The sequence below is a fragment of the Phialemonium atrogriseum genome, assembly GCF_030411735.1.
Source record: "Phialemonium atrogriseum strain 8032-3 unplaced genomic scaffold QBC33scaffold_42, whole genome shotgun sequence".
NCBI lineage: Eukaryota > Fungi > Ascomycota > Sordariomycetes > Cephalothecales > Cephalothecaceae > Phialemonium > Phialemonium atrogriseum.
Genome location: NW_026848179.1, coordinates 179,295 through 193,505, shown reverse-complemented (window position 1 = coordinate 193,505; position 14,211 = coordinate 179,295). Strand labels below are relative to the sequence as shown.

General features: G+C 54.6%; 5 protein-coding genes across 5 annotated transcripts; 4 read left to right on the top strand and 1 right to left on the bottom strand.

The window, feature by feature from the left end:
- Window positions 1-33: 33 nt before the first annotated feature.
- Window positions 34-1,257, top strand: QBC33DRAFT_552138 (glycosyltransferase family 28 C-terminal domain-containing protein). The gene is made up of 3 exons (XM_060429268.1): window positions 34-479; window positions 566-704; window positions 791-1,257. Exons 1-3 carry the CDS (start codon window positions 170-172, stop codon window positions 1,047-1,049), a joined length of 708 nt encoding a protein of 235 aa, XP_060278619.1. The 5' UTR covers window positions 34-169; the 3' UTR covers window positions 1,050-1,257.
- QBC33DRAFT_285533 (tricorn protease domain 2-containing protein) lies at window positions 1,238-3,522 on the bottom strand. The gene is made up of 2 exons (XM_060423285.1): window positions 3,158-3,522; window positions 1,238-3,055 (listed from the first exon to the last, which is right to left on the bottom strand). Exons 1-2 carry the CDS (start codon window positions 3,260-3,262, stop codon window positions 1,337-1,339), a joined length of 1,824 nt encoding a protein of 607 aa, XP_060278618.1. The 5' UTR covers window positions 3,263-3,522; the 3' UTR covers window positions 1,238-1,336.
- Window positions 3,523-5,898: 2,376 nt separating this feature from the next.
- QBC33DRAFT_552133 (uncharacterized protein) lies at window positions 5,899-7,763 on the top strand. Its single transcript, XM_060429267.1, has 2 exons — window positions 5,899-6,657; window positions 6,738-7,763. The coding sequence occupies exons 1-2, from the start codon at window positions 6,075-6,077 to the stop codon at window positions 7,700-7,702; spliced, it is 1,548 nt and encodes a 515-aa protein (XP_060278617.1). The 5' UTR covers window positions 5,899-6,074; the 3' UTR covers window positions 7,703-7,763.
- A 749-nt stretch (window positions 7,764-8,512) lies between these two features.
- On the top strand, window positions 8,513-9,245 carry QBC33DRAFT_563857 (RNA-binding domain-containing protein; the record flags this gene model as incomplete). Its single annotated transcript, XM_060430314.1, has 3 exons — window positions 8,513-8,596; window positions 8,659-8,915; window positions 8,981-9,245. 3 exons carry the CDS (start codon window positions 8,513-8,515, stop codon window positions 9,243-9,245), a joined length of 606 nt encoding a protein of 201 aa, XP_060278616.1.
- Window positions 9,246-10,240: 995 nt separating this feature from the next.
- On the top strand, window positions 10,241-13,800 carry QBC33DRAFT_285280 (uncharacterized protein). The gene is made up of 7 exons (XM_060423283.1): window positions 10,241-10,742; window positions 10,803-10,825; window positions 10,905-10,943; window positions 11,010-11,115; window positions 11,182-11,315; window positions 11,397-13,410; window positions 13,472-13,800. Exons 1-7 carry the CDS (start codon window positions 10,711-10,713, stop codon window positions 13,569-13,571), a joined length of 2,448 nt encoding a protein of 815 aa, XP_060278615.1. The 5' UTR covers window positions 10,241-10,710; the 3' UTR covers window positions 13,572-13,800.
- The last annotated feature ends 411 nt before the right edge of the window (window positions 13,801-14,211 follow it).

Below are 14,211 nucleotides of genomic sequence, written 5' to 3'. Positions count from 1 at the left end.
GATAAGACCAGCTCACAATGGATTCTGCCTCGATGATGAATGTGCGCCGAAGACGACAACAGATCAACCACTTTTCAAAACATTCGACACGTTCAATCCAATCTCGGGTCGGATTTTTTTGATAACCTTGTGTTATCGGTGACTCAAAATTTCGAGTTTCAACAGGGAGATGGCCCCGCTCACTCGACACTGCTTTGTCACAGTTGGATCCATTGCCAGTTTTCGGGCCCTTCTCACCGAGATCCTGCAGCCCAAATTTCTTGACGCACTATGGCTCCATGACTTTGGTGTATTGGAAGTCCAGTGTGGACCTGACTATGACTGGTTCAAAGCCCAGGTGGACAATCTTCCAGAGGCAGGACCAGACATGCGGCCGACCATCCGTTGCTTCGCCTACACCAACAAAATGAAAGACCACATGCTCATGTGCCGAGGTGTTTCTGGTGGCCAAGCAGCTGGCTGCATTATCTCCCATGCTGGTATGTGGCTCTCTCTCTATCTCCCCTGGCCTCTCTCCCGGCCACTCTCTGCTCTTGCCCCGCTCACCTCGTTTCTTTTTTTCTAGGTGCTGGAACTGTCATGGAGGCAATTCGATATGGAGTTCCGCTCATTGTGGTCCCCAATTCGACTCTCCTGGACAACCACCAGGCCGAACTCGCTGAAGAATGTGAGAAGCAGAACTGGGCAGTTTATGGCAAGATTGGGTGAGTACTACCAACCAACCCATCGACCCGAGTTCAATATCCCGCATGGCCAGGTTCATAAACTGACAGCTCTCACCACTGCATAGCCAGCTAGATGACGCGATTGACCGCTCCCAGGAGCAGGTCATACAAGGTCGGATGGACGATTTACCACCTTACACGGACCCTCCGTTCCCGGTCCCCGAGGACCAGCGCATCAACGTTTTCGATTGGATGGTGCTGACGTGCTACCCAGCCGAGTTCGACAAGCAGGTCCACCTGGCAGAGCTGGAGGCCCTGTCGCCGGCGCCGGGCTCGGCGGTGGCCGCACAGCCGTCCGACGTCGCTGGTTTGCAAATGGACTAGGGGTCGATTTCTCCCGACTGGTGCTTCAGCTCCCCAGCAACTGGCCAACGCGCTATGTACATATACGAGGCATGAAAAAGGGGGGAGCATTTGGTGTCTGGAGCTATGGGCGTTCTCAAAAAGGGAGGATGAAATGATTGGGTTTGTTTGGCTTTGAATCCCACGAGTTAAGGAGATACCCCCGCCGAAGGACGGCAAATGGAAAAGTCATAATAATTCATTTCTCTCAATCGTGGGAATCGTACTCCTATATTGGCAGGACAGGTGATGCCCAAAGCACTCGCCATCTACTGCAGCCCATCGACCTTCCAGATCTTGATCGCGGCATCACCTCCAGAGCTGGCGATGCCGCCGTCCACCCAGGCCACTCCGTTGACGCCATCCTTGTGTGCATTTAGCGCCTTGACTCTGCTCCCGGGCTTCGCGAGGCTCCACACAAAGACGTTCGTGTCCAACCCGCCGCTGGCCGCGTTGGTTCCTTCGCCATTCCACTCGATGCTGGTCACCCTCGCCGTATGCGCCGACCAGCGATCGGTTGCTACAGACCAGCCAGCAGTCTTATACACGACAATCTTTCCCGACGAGTTGCCGGCGGCGAGATGCTTGCCGTCCTTGGAAAATGACAATGCGGAGATCTGCGCCGTCGAGTTGCTCAATGTCTCCGCCTGCGAGAGCTTGTTGCCCGAGTCGAGCTGGTACACCCGGACGGTGTTGTTGTCGGCACCCACCGCCACCAGCCTTCCGTGTACTGCGATGGCTGTGGGGGTATAGTCAGTGCCGAGTTCTCCGACCAGTCGGTCGTCGGAGTAGACCGCAATACCCGAGGTGAGTGCGACTATGACCTGACCCCCCGAAGCAGCAACGCCCTTTGGCTGGGCGCTGAGCTTGGATGACGATCCCGCGAAGGTGCCGGCGGACTCGTCGATGATCCGTAGAGTGTCGTCCCATCCGACGCTGTATGTCCTGCCCGACGACGGAGCGAATTGCGTGACTTGGTTTGAGTGTGTCTGGCCATCCACCGCCGTGCCAGTGCCCGTCGAGAGATCCCAACCGCAGATTCTGCCCTCGAAGCTACCCGTGAAGAGGGTTTGGCCCTTTCCGTCGGATGCGGCAGCCAAGGCCGTGATGCTCTTGTTGTGCCCCTGAACGACTTTAATTGGCTTCGCACTGCCCTCAACCAGGTAGTTGAGGTCACCATCTAGACCCAGGCTAATAATAAGGCCATCGGTTCTCCCATGCGGCCACACTACACCGACCTGCTGGTGCGGGACGCTGACGCCCCCTTCGGGTCCCAGCCTCCAGGTCTGGACATTCCCGCCGCTCTCGGCATCCCACACCCGCACGGTCTGGTCCGCACTCGCCGTCACAAACCTCTTGGAGTCCTTCGCCCAGCTGACGGCGAAGATGCTCCCCGTATGCACCCCCTCCCCGATCACCTTGGTTGGCTCCCCCGTCTTCCCATCGTACAGCTGGATCCGCCTGTCCGCGCCGACGGTGACGAGCAGCGCGCCGTCGGGGCTGAAGGCGGCGCCGTAGACGAACCCCTTGTGCAGCTCAGCCTCCTTGTTGGCGAACTTGAACGGCACGCCGTGCAGGAAGCACATGCTCCCGTCGTCGCTGACGGTGGCGGCGCGCAGCGGCCTCTGCTGGCGGACGGCGACGGCGTTGACGACCTTGCTGTGGCCCGACACCTCGCCGACGGTGTTGCCCGAGTCGGCCGTGAAGCAGCGCCCGAAGCGCTCGCGCCCGTCGCCGACCGCGATCAGCCGCGCCGAGTCGCCGTCCCACGCCACGTCCGCGATCCGCCCCGAGATCACGGCGTGCTCCCCCCGCGTGTTGACCGCCTCCACGGCGTCCCACACCCGCACGTTGCCCGCCGCGTCGCCCGACGCCACGTAGAACCCTGACGGGGAGAAGCGCGCCACCGTCGTCGCGGCCGTGTGGCCGGTGTACTGCTTCGATTCCCAGGGGCGGTCGATGGAGCGGAGGAAGATCGACTTGCCGGACTGGGGAGGGGAGGGTTAGTGCCGTTGGGGGTTTGGTTGAGGGCGGGGGTCCGCGGGTCGAGCTGGGCCCGGCCAGGGAGCGGGATGCAGGGGTACACATACGGCATAAGCTATGCGCTCGCCTTTGGGGTCGCAGGAGAGCTGGGTTGGCTGACCCCGGGTGGTGACCGGGGACGCCGCTAGGATCTTTTGGATGTCGATAGACATGTTTACGTGCTTGGTTTGAAGTATCAGAGCGCCAAGGAGAAAGGAGAACTGGATGGGAGTGGCGTTTTATGTTCTGGGCAACTGTAAGGCAGGCAAGCTGTCGTATAAATTGTTGGTTTATTGCCCGCTTGCCCACCCTAGGCAGGTATCCATGTACCCACCCACCTCCATGCCCATGGCGGGGCAACTCCTGGCGTTGCGGGGCAGCAATGCATGCTGACGCCTGACAAACCGCGAGGCTGAAACGGACCTGAAAACACCACCTATGTGGCTGAGTAGCATTGCGTGGTCTTGACCAGGTAACAAGGGAACTGGACAGGAAAATCGGCAATCTCTGGAACTGCTGGAATAGCATGGGACGACAAAGGCAGAACTACAACCTATGCAGCCATCCATGACACCAGACAGCCTAACTCGGTAAGCCTTAAGGAGAATTACGTACCTTTGTCATGGCCCAAGCTTTTCCTTCCATGTTCCACCCAGACAACATATGGCCTCAAGTTTTAGCAGTCTAGGCCGCCTCAATAAGTACATATTAGACAGGGCACATATCCTCGCAGTGTAACAGTACCTGCACAGTGCTGAACCCTTAGTATATATGACCTAAGTATTGTAAACTTTTGCTCGCAGAATCTTTGATTGTAACACAACAGAAAACCTCTGTGGCTCGGACCAATTAAAACTTAGAAACTAGTGCGCAGGCCACAATTTAGTACACAGAGCGCAAAATGGGGGTACACCTAGCGGAGCTCCTTTTTAACCTACTCTGCCTGCGTAACCATCCTGCCAACTCTTTGCAACGCCCAATCGGTCATCTTGCCTATTCGTGATTACCCCGTAATACCTCAATCATCCGATTTCCTAACACGTCATCAAGCTCTTGGCAACCGTGGACCCAATACAGCGCTGTAGAGGCTTGCATTCGAAAGGTGTTCCACTGCTCGTCAAAGTTGAAAACGTGGCAGAAAGAAGTCTTCTAGGAAGTGGCCAGCATAGGACTACCCGGTTGCCGTACGTCTATGAGCCTCTCTTAAAGGAAACTCACATACGCCTACTTCACCTGTTGCCTGGAGAGCCGGATTCACCACCAGCGTGCACCATGACCATTGCCGACCTAGACGCCAGGCCGCTTTATTTTTGCGGTCTCGTATGAACGGAGCACACGAACTGAACCCTACCCTCTTATCTGCAACGAAAATTACCAACTGGAAATCCGGAGGAACCTTCATGATGCGCTTCTGAGGATTCGATATAGAGCTACGGCAATCAGGTGGATGACGAAGAGAAAAGCAACCTGGTCCAGATGATGAAGAGGATCTATGAACAGACTAACGTTACATTTTCGTGGCTTGGAGAACATTATGAGGGTATAGAAAAGACAATGCTGTCGATTTGCCGGATTCACCACCATTGCCTTCCCTCCAAGCATGGTCGCTGGGACCTACAGAGGGGACGTTGCCGTCACTACAATTGCATGCCGGAGGAACTAGAGATGATAAAAGATCCCTCCGACAACGGAAGACTGGCATTCAGCAGAGTGGATTTTGATTACTCCTATTTCACGCGCAAATAGATATTTCAGGAGGTGATGGTTGCCCGAGTGGGGGTGATTCAGTGCGGTATCGTGGGACTGCATGGACGCATCTATGTCGAGGTTCGCAGCTCACACAAAACTCCAATCCGACGGGAGACCACGATCTCAGAGGACGTATGGGTGCGTTTTTCATCCGGATTATGCTGATGGACTTTGAAAGAGGCATCAGCCAAGACCTAGGAAACTATCTCCATCAGTTACCGCTTATGCGATTAACCTGAAAGTTGAAGGCAGGGGACCCAAGGGACCTCGTTTTTGCCATGCTCAACAATTCCCAGCATCATGGCACTTGGCCCATCCGTCCCAACTATAGATTGTCGACCGAGGAAGTATTCATAATGATTGCTCGATCGTTAATCGGCACCGATATTACAGCTACATTTGACGACGCGATCGGGCTTGGGCCGATACGACAACACCTTCCAACCTTGGTACCAGACTGGCGAAATGGAGCTCCTCTTGGATCGATGTTCACCTCCTTTAGGAAATATTCTGCCTCGGGGAAACCAGACATTCTCCTGAAGACAAGCGCCTGGTACTCCAAGCAGCTCATATCGCAACAGTGACTGGAGTTCGTGGCATGTCTAAAACATTGCTGAAGGATTCCTATACGGCAAGCCGTGGGACAAACTAACTGAATTGGAATCGAATTTCAACAAGAAATATTCCTCGACGGATGTGCCTCTCAGTATAGCAGGAACCCGCCCTGCGTTTATGGATCGTTGCGCAAAATTTGATAACCTTACCGAATCTCACAGAGAGACTGAAAAGTGGATGAGGAGGGTATGCCCCACAGAGCACTTTTTCATCTCTGATTCCGTAATTAGCCGTTGTCAACGCGGGACTCTTTCAGGAGACGAAGTATTCATTATTATTGGGTGCAGACTTCCTTTTAATCTTCGGCAAAAGAGAGTAACGGAAGCAGCGAAAACCTTTACGCTAGTTAGGATGTGCTATGCTCACGGGATTTTGGATAGAGAATTGATTAACAAGATGGCTAACAAGTTACACTGTAGCTAAGGCTAAGCAGATTTAATATATTCATAAACTCAAGTGTGAAGTCGATTCAGACTTGACACTGCAGATTATAACCCCACCTTTAAGCGCAGCATGTCAGCTCGAGACTCATCTGATTCCTTTTCGTTTTCCTCCACAGGCGCGGCCACCAAAATTTGACAACGCAACTTCGAATCATTCCCCTCAATTCCCAACAGACAAATGGAGGCTCATGACAAGGCCGTCGCGGCCGTAGCTTCGCGAGTGCGACATTTCTTCGGGAAGAAGCAGCCCTTCCGGATCTATCATGGTTCCACAAACAGCACGCGCGCCTCACAGCGCCGCCGTGACAACACGGTAGACACCAGCTCCCTCAACCGCGTGCTCGATGTCGATGTTTCCAAGAATACGGCACTGGTTGAGCCGAACGTGCCTATGGACGCACTTGTGGCAGCTACCCTCAAGGCTGGTCTAGTACCTCTTGTGGTGATGGAATTTCCGGGCATTACGGTCGGAGGCGGCTTCTCTGGAACCTCGGGCGAGAGCTCGTCCTTCCGATACGGCGCATTCGACACTACCATCAATTGGATTGAGATCGTGCTGCCTAACGGCGAGGTTACCAAGGCTTCGCGCACGACGAATGAGAAGACGGACCTGTTCTGGGGAGCTGCGTCGGCGTTTGGTACTCTCGGTGTGATCACGCTCTTGGAAGTCCAACTGCGAGAAGCCAAGCCTTACGTCCGGTTGACTTATTCGCTCTATGGCGACGCAGCCAGAGCGAATGCCAGCATTCGAGAAGAGATTGGTATGTACCTGTATTTGTCATATTGTCCAAATGGTTCGACAAGAAGGAAACGAAACGCTAAACCGAAAACAACTAAATAGCTAAGGAGCCAGTTGATTACGTCGATGGCATTATGTTTTCGAAAGACTGCACAGTTGTATGTTCTGGCCGGCTTACCGACCGTCTGCCTGAAGGTACCAAACCTCAACGTTTTACACGGAGCAGAGACCCCTGGTTCTATATCCATGTTCGCCGGCTCCAGAAGCGTTTACGTTCGGGTCCGTCCACCGAGGTCACCGAATTCATTCCCCTAGTCGACTACCTATTCCGATACGACCGTGGGGGTTTCTGGGTGGCCATGTACTCGTTCCGCTACTTCATCACTCCTTTCAACCGCGTGACCCGCTTCATCCTCGACCCCTTGATGCACACCAGGACGATGTACCGAGCCCTACATCAGAGCGGCTTGTCGGACAACTATTTAGTGCAAGATGTCGGCATCCCTCACGACAAGGTCTCGGAATTCATTGACTGGCTCCACAACACGCTTCACATCTACCCACTCTGGCTATGCCCCTTGCGGTTCGTGCGCGACACGCCCAACGCGCGCCACGGCCTACACTCCGACTTTGCGGACCTGGACCCGCAGTCAGAAGCTGGCTGGCTCATGAACTTCGGTATCTGGGGTCCGGGCTCATTCAACCGGCGCGAATTCGTGCAACAAAACCGCCTGCTAGAGCTGAAGGTGCAGGAACTCGGCGGGAAGAAGTGGCTGTACGCCCACGCGTATTATACCGAGGCTGAGTTCTGGGCGCACTATGACCGCGGATCATACGACGCCTTGCGTGCAAAGTATGGCGCTGGGTGGCTGCAGAGTGTTTATGATAAGGTGAAGGTCGATACCGAAGCCGAGGAACGTGAGTTGCGTAAGTGGGTGCCTTGGTTGTTGGCTTTGTTTTGGTCAATTTGGCCGCTGAAGGGCATCTATGGCGTCCTGATGGCTTTGCTGGGTGGCGATTACTTGCTGAAGACCGCGGATCAGGTGCAAATGTTGAAGGAGGAGTAATGTCAGTAATAAGCAGTATATAGTACTATCTCACTCCGCCATGAGCGGTGGAATTTCAGAGACTTCTCAGCTCTCCAATTGCAGGGTGGAGGGTGGGCTGGAGGATACGACACGGGCGCTCCAACAGGTCTGTTCTGTGACAAGCCCGCACGGTGATAAGCCTCCAAGGTGCTGAGTTCCCTATTGGCTGAAACACAACTCGAAACGGGATGGAGAAGATGAATGGGACGGAGTTTAAGACGGGACGGGCAGGGAGGATAGGGATGCGGTGTATTTATAAAGACCCGGTGACTTTGTGTGTAGTGGCCGGTAATTACTCGAGGCTTGCTGGTCGAGGTACAGTACAAGAGGGTGGACCGAGCAGTGAGAACGGAGCAATCAGAATTCGGCAGTCCCACCCAAGCACAAGGTATCTTATATCTGCATATGGAAAGGTTTTTATCGCAATATTCATTTATCCAATTTAAGGCTCCAAACGCGATTGCACCATCCCGCACATACCCCCACTATGTCGGAGCTTCTCTCTTACCGACACACCTTTGTGAGATTCCTACCTTGAAGCTCGCATTGCAGCCCACGTCGAACTTCTCAATCCACCAACAGTTTACAAGTGAATACCTGGGATCGCCATTCGGCGAGGTAAGTAGACTTTGATGGCATTGCAACCTCAGATAAAGGCGATTTGTCTTGTCTTTCCCATCCCAGTTGCTCCCTTCGAGAGCCCAAAGTTGACCACAATTGCATCTCACAGTGAGCTGTCTGCGGAGTCCTGCTTCTGATCCCCCCGCTAAGTTCCGATCAAGCGCAGCAATGGCTTCCCCGAAGCCAGAAGAAGAGAAGCCGATTGAGGAGAAGCACGAGAATGCCGGCGGCGAAGAGGAGGTCAATGACGAGGTACGTGGCTGGGCACGCAGCCATCTGGCAGGGACGCGATCCACTGACAATATGGCTTCCAGGAGGAGATTTCGGCGATGAAGAAGCGCGTGGCCGAGATGGAGGAGGAGGCTGACAAGCTTCGCGCGATGCAGGAGAGCCTGGAACACCAGCAGCAGCAGCTGTCGGAGGACAAAGAGGATGTTGACAGCCGCAGCATTTTTGTTGGCAACGTTGACTACTCTGCCTCGCCTGAGGAGATCCAGGCACATTTCCAGAGCTGTGGCTCGATAAACCGTGTCACTATCCTGCTGGACAAATTCACCGGCCAGCCCAAGGGGTGAGTTGGGGCCAAAAGGATGTATGTGACCCCTTGAGCGATGCTGACATGTGGACTGCTTTCAGATATGCCTACGTCGAATTTACCGAGCCCAGCCTGGTTGCACAAGCCCTTGTGCTCAACGAGAGTGTCTTCAAGGGCCGGAACATCAAGGTGGTCCCCAAAAGGACCAACCTGCCAGGCATGTCTCGTGGTGGCCGTGGTGGAAGAGGTGGTTTCCGAGGTGGTCGTGGCTTCTACGGCGGGGGGGCTCGAGGTGGGTATGCTCCTCGGGCCTCGTACCGTGGGGGCTATCGTGGCCGCGGCCGGGGAGGGTATAGCCCCTATTAGGTCGATGCATCCGGCCCCTTTGCCCTTTGGAAGGCTGCTCCGGCGAAGGTCCAGCCTTCCGTACCTGCCTTGCGTGTATGTAAGATAACGATCAAGAGGCGGCCAGTTTTGGCGACGCAACACAGTGTCTGGAGATTTTGCTATTTTGTTGTGTGGCGTCATGGGATGGAAAATGGACGGATGGGATGCCGTCATTGCTTGCCTTCAATCCAGACCTTGGCCTTGCCGTGATGGGGAAGGGTGCAATATTATATTTAACTTCCCTTGCGCTGATTCACAATCCCGTGTTCGCTAGGAGTTGCACCTGCGTTTTCCATATTTAGCCCGCCCACCTATGTACCCAACCCTGCGTCTCCATGACGTATCCCTAATCGTCAGAACATGGTCCCTCGCTACCTCGACGGAAGGGATGCTTCTTTGCTTCGTCCTTTTAACCTCTGGCGGACCCTCAATGTATTTCATAGGCAACTTTGCGATTTCTTTAGATACCTACTTCAAGACAGGACTCATTCCAAGGGAATTTGAGATGAGTTTAGCGACATCTTCTTCTACTACACGCGTGGAGAGCTCAAGCAGCCACAATGTAACCTGATAAAGAACCTTGGGCAGCTCTGTTCCCCGTCGTTATCTATCGGAATTCGGAACCTAGTTGACTGTGGCAGGTGCCTCCGACGCCGGGTTTAGTTCCAGGGACAAAACATGGTCATGGTGGCAACCGGGAGGCACAGACAAAAGTTAAAGGGGGGCGCAGGCACCTAGGAACCTAGGTACATATACTGTCAGAATTTACTATGAATAGGTACCCAGGCAATGGAAGTTACGCGTTGTAGTTGATCTTGATTTATGCGTATTGCGAAGCATTCATGTAAGTTACCTGCATATGCTTCTGGACCTTCCTGCAGTGGTTAGTAAGTGAATTTGCCGCCAGGCCGAAATTCGCCTTTGGAAGATATGTAAGATTTCTTGGCGGCCGCCCCTCGTTACCAGAACCGTAATCCTTCAAAAAGATAGTTATCAGAAAGATAGCACACCGACCCAGCACCTCTCGACAGGCCAAACAATAAACTCCCGTTCCCTCAGCGGCTGGTCCTGCGAGACGTGCAACGGACCGGAATAACCACCGACTTGCTACAAGCGCCGCGTCACCTTAGCACCTCCCATACCGGTTCCTTACCGTTCTGGTCCTAACAGGACTGCCAAAGCGGGGAGGTCGACAAGGCACAGCCTCAACCCGCCGAGCCACGAGCCAGTTACGGATACTCACCCACTCAATCGACATCCACCTCGACATCGCACGGAAGCTTTCCTGCCATCGTGTCATCCCGACATCTCGATACCGTTTTGACACCCATCACAACCTTCCTCGCTGTTCCGCGATAACCATCAAGACAGCAAAGCGAACAGTCGAGAAACAGCCCACCCTGGACCTCGGTCGGTTCACACACGACCACTCCTGCTCGCAACGATGAGCGGAAGTCGAGATTCTGGGCTGCCGCCGTAAGTGCCAGCCGCATTCACTCCCTACCTGGGCAAAAGCAGTCGCTAATAACCTTCTAGCCAGCCAAACCTTCGAGTCACAAGTAGACTTTCCCACCCCCTCTGCGATAACCGCGCGCCGGTTCCACGTCTTTTACTAACTCATTATTCCCATTGTTCCAGTCATCGCTGCCGACGGTCTCTACAAGCGAGATGTGTTCCGTATGCGTCCTTCCCAACCTTGGGAGACTTCAGCAGTTCCCGGACAACACTGATTGCTTTTGATAGGCTTCCCCGATCCATTTGCTGTAGCCACCATCAACGGTGAGCAGACCAAGACCACCACAGTATCCAAGAGGACCCTCAACCCATACTGGAACGAGAGCTTCGATTTGTAAGCCAATATGCTCCCCGCCAATCCGTCCAGCCTGGTGTACCCTGATGCTTACTGCCAATTTAGCAAGGTGAATGAGGACAGCATCTTGGCTGTCCAGGTGTTTGACCAGAAGAAGTTCAAGAAGAAGGACCAGGGCTTTCTAGGGGTCATCAACATCAGGATTGGCGATCTGATAGAGCTCGCATCAGACGCAGATGGTGCGATACCCTTGCGCTATTTAACAGTCCCTTTCCCCGCTTGGTCTGCCCAGGGATCGCTAACATTTTGGACTGCGATAGACCAGATGCTCACGCGAGACCTCAAGAAATCGACCGACAACCTGGTAGTCCATGGAAAACTCATTGTCAATCTCTCCACGAACCTCTCAACGCCCGTCCGAGGTGGTCAACAGCCGCCACCCTCCGCTGCGTCCAGTCGTCCCTCCCTCCTCACCCCGCAAGGCTCTACCGTCTCGGCAGATAGGGCATCCGAAAGACCGACGTCGGCCATGTCGTCGGGCAACAGTAACCTCTTAGCGGGAAACCAACTCTCCGTTGCCCATCGACCGGCTAGCATGGCAGCATCCTCATCCTCCGCCCCCCCGGGCAACGCGAATGGCACCGGCCACCCACGTACCAGTAGCACCCTAAGTCCCTTTGAAGATGCCCAGGGTCGGCTGCCTGCCGGCTGGGAACGGCGCGAGGACAACCTGGGGAGGACGTACTATGTTGATCACAACACAAGGACCACTAGCTGGACTAGGCCGACGGGGACTGGAACCACCGACTCGCGCATCGTCGAGGCCGCAACTCAAGTCGAACGTCAGAGACACCAGAACAGGACGCTGCCCGAGGACAGGACGGGTGCGAATTCGCCAACCCTCCAAGAGCAGCAGGCTGCGGCTGCTCAAAACGGGAATGCCGCCACTCTGATGCACACAGGAGCTACGAGCCCCGGGACTGGTGAGCTGCCTCCCGGCTGGGAACAAAGGTGGACTCCGGAAGGCCGCCCCTACTTTGTCGATCACAACACCCGCACGACTACCTGGGTTGATCCTCGTCGCCAGCAATATATCCGCATGTATGGGGGCCAGAATAATACCAACGGCACCATCCAGCAACAGCCAGTTTCCCAGCTCGGGCCCTTGCCAAGCGGCTGGGAGATGCGCCTCACCAACACCGCTCGCGTCTACTTTGTTGATCACAATACCAAGACGACCACCTGGGACGACCCCCGGCTACCCTCTTCCCTGGATCAGAACGTGCCCCAGTATAAGCGAGACTTTAGGAGGAAGCTCATCTACTTCCGGTCGCAACCCGCCATGCGTATCCTGTCAGGACAGTGCCACATCAAGGTTCGACGGTCTCACATCTTCGAGGACTCCTTCGCAGAGATTTCGCGCCAATCCGCCACCGATCTCAAGAAGCGACTGATGATCAAGTTCGACGGCGAGGACGGTCTGGATTACGGCGGTCTCTCGCGAGAGTTCTTCTTTCTGCTGTCGCACGAGATGTTCAACCCCTTCTATTGCCTCTTCGAGTACTCCGCACACGACAACTATACCCTCCAGATTAATCCGCACTCGGGCATCAACCCCGAGCATCTTAATTACTTCAAGTTCATCGGCCGCGTGGTTGGTCTCGCCATCTTCCACAGGCGGTTCCTTGACGCCTTCTTCATCGGAGCCCTGTACAAGATGGTCCTGGGCAAGTCTGTGGTTCTGGCGGATATGGAGGGCGTGGATGCAGACTTCCATCGTTCACTGCAGTGGATGTTGGACAACGACATCTCGGGCGGCATTCTGGAGCAGACGTTTTCTACCGAGGATGAGCGGTTCGGCGTCATCACCGTTGAAGACCTCATCCCGGGTGGTCGTGACATCGATGTTACGAACGACAACAAGAAGGAGTACGTGGACCTCATGGTGAAGTGGAGGATCGAGAAGCGCATTGCCGAGCAGTTCCAGGCGTTCAAGGAGGGCTTCCAGGAGCTCATTCCCCAGGACCTCATCAACGTATTCGACGAGCGCGAGTTGGAGTTGCTCATTGGCGGTATCGCCGAGATCGACGTTGACGACTGGAAGAAGCACACCGACTACCGCGGATACACCGAGTCCGACGAGGTCATCCAATACTTCTGGCAGACGGTGCGCAGCTGGGATGGCGAGCAGAAGTCGCGCCTGCTGCAGTTCACCACGGGCACCTCGCGTATCCCCGTCAACGGCTTCAAGGATCTCCAGGGAAGCGATGGACCACGGCGTTTCACCATCGAAAAGACGGGCGAGATCACCAATCTACCCAAGGCACACACCTGGTAAGTTTCGATTCCGAGCCCAGTGTTTCTTTGTCGAGACTACTACTAACCTCCCATCCAGCTTTAACCGACTTGACCTACCGCCATATAAGTCTCTCGAGATGCTTCAGCAGAAAATGACCATAGCCGTCGAGGAGACGATGGGCTTCGGTCAGGAGTAAGCGAAGACGAGGTGGGCTGACATTGTATATAAAATTGGCTGCGTATCGGAAATACGCGGCCTAATGGCAACTGGATCAACGACGTATTCTGGCCCCTTTCCCCATTCCTTTTTGCTAGACCCCTGGTTTGTTCGCCTTTAGGGGTGAAGGCACGCGGCAAGATATGCCATTCTTTCTGTCTTGTACAAATGCCGAGGGGGACAGGCTGCCCGTTGCGCGGCGCAAGGAGGGAGATGTACGACGGCGGGAGCGAGGGTGCTTGGAGAGTTCCGGGTTGGCCTAGGTAGGTTTAGGACCTGAGTACCAACACGTTCAGAGGCAGTTCGAGGTGCGGTAAGCAGAGGTCGAAGATGGGGGTGATGGCAAAGAAGCCGCCGGTACTATAGTCGTCGTTTCTTGCGTACGGGAGGAGTTTTTGAAGGATCGAGGCCTTGGTTTCCCAACGATTCACCGCCTCATGTTATCAGGTGTGTTTTGCTTTATTTTCGTGCTCGTCGAGCAGATCCAAGCGTCTCGATATATTATACAAGTAGAGAGAACAGAGCGGATTCACCAACTCCTATGTACACATCTGTGTGTACCGTCATCCACTATCTACTCACAACACAATGAGATCTTGCACTACTGCTGTTAATATTTC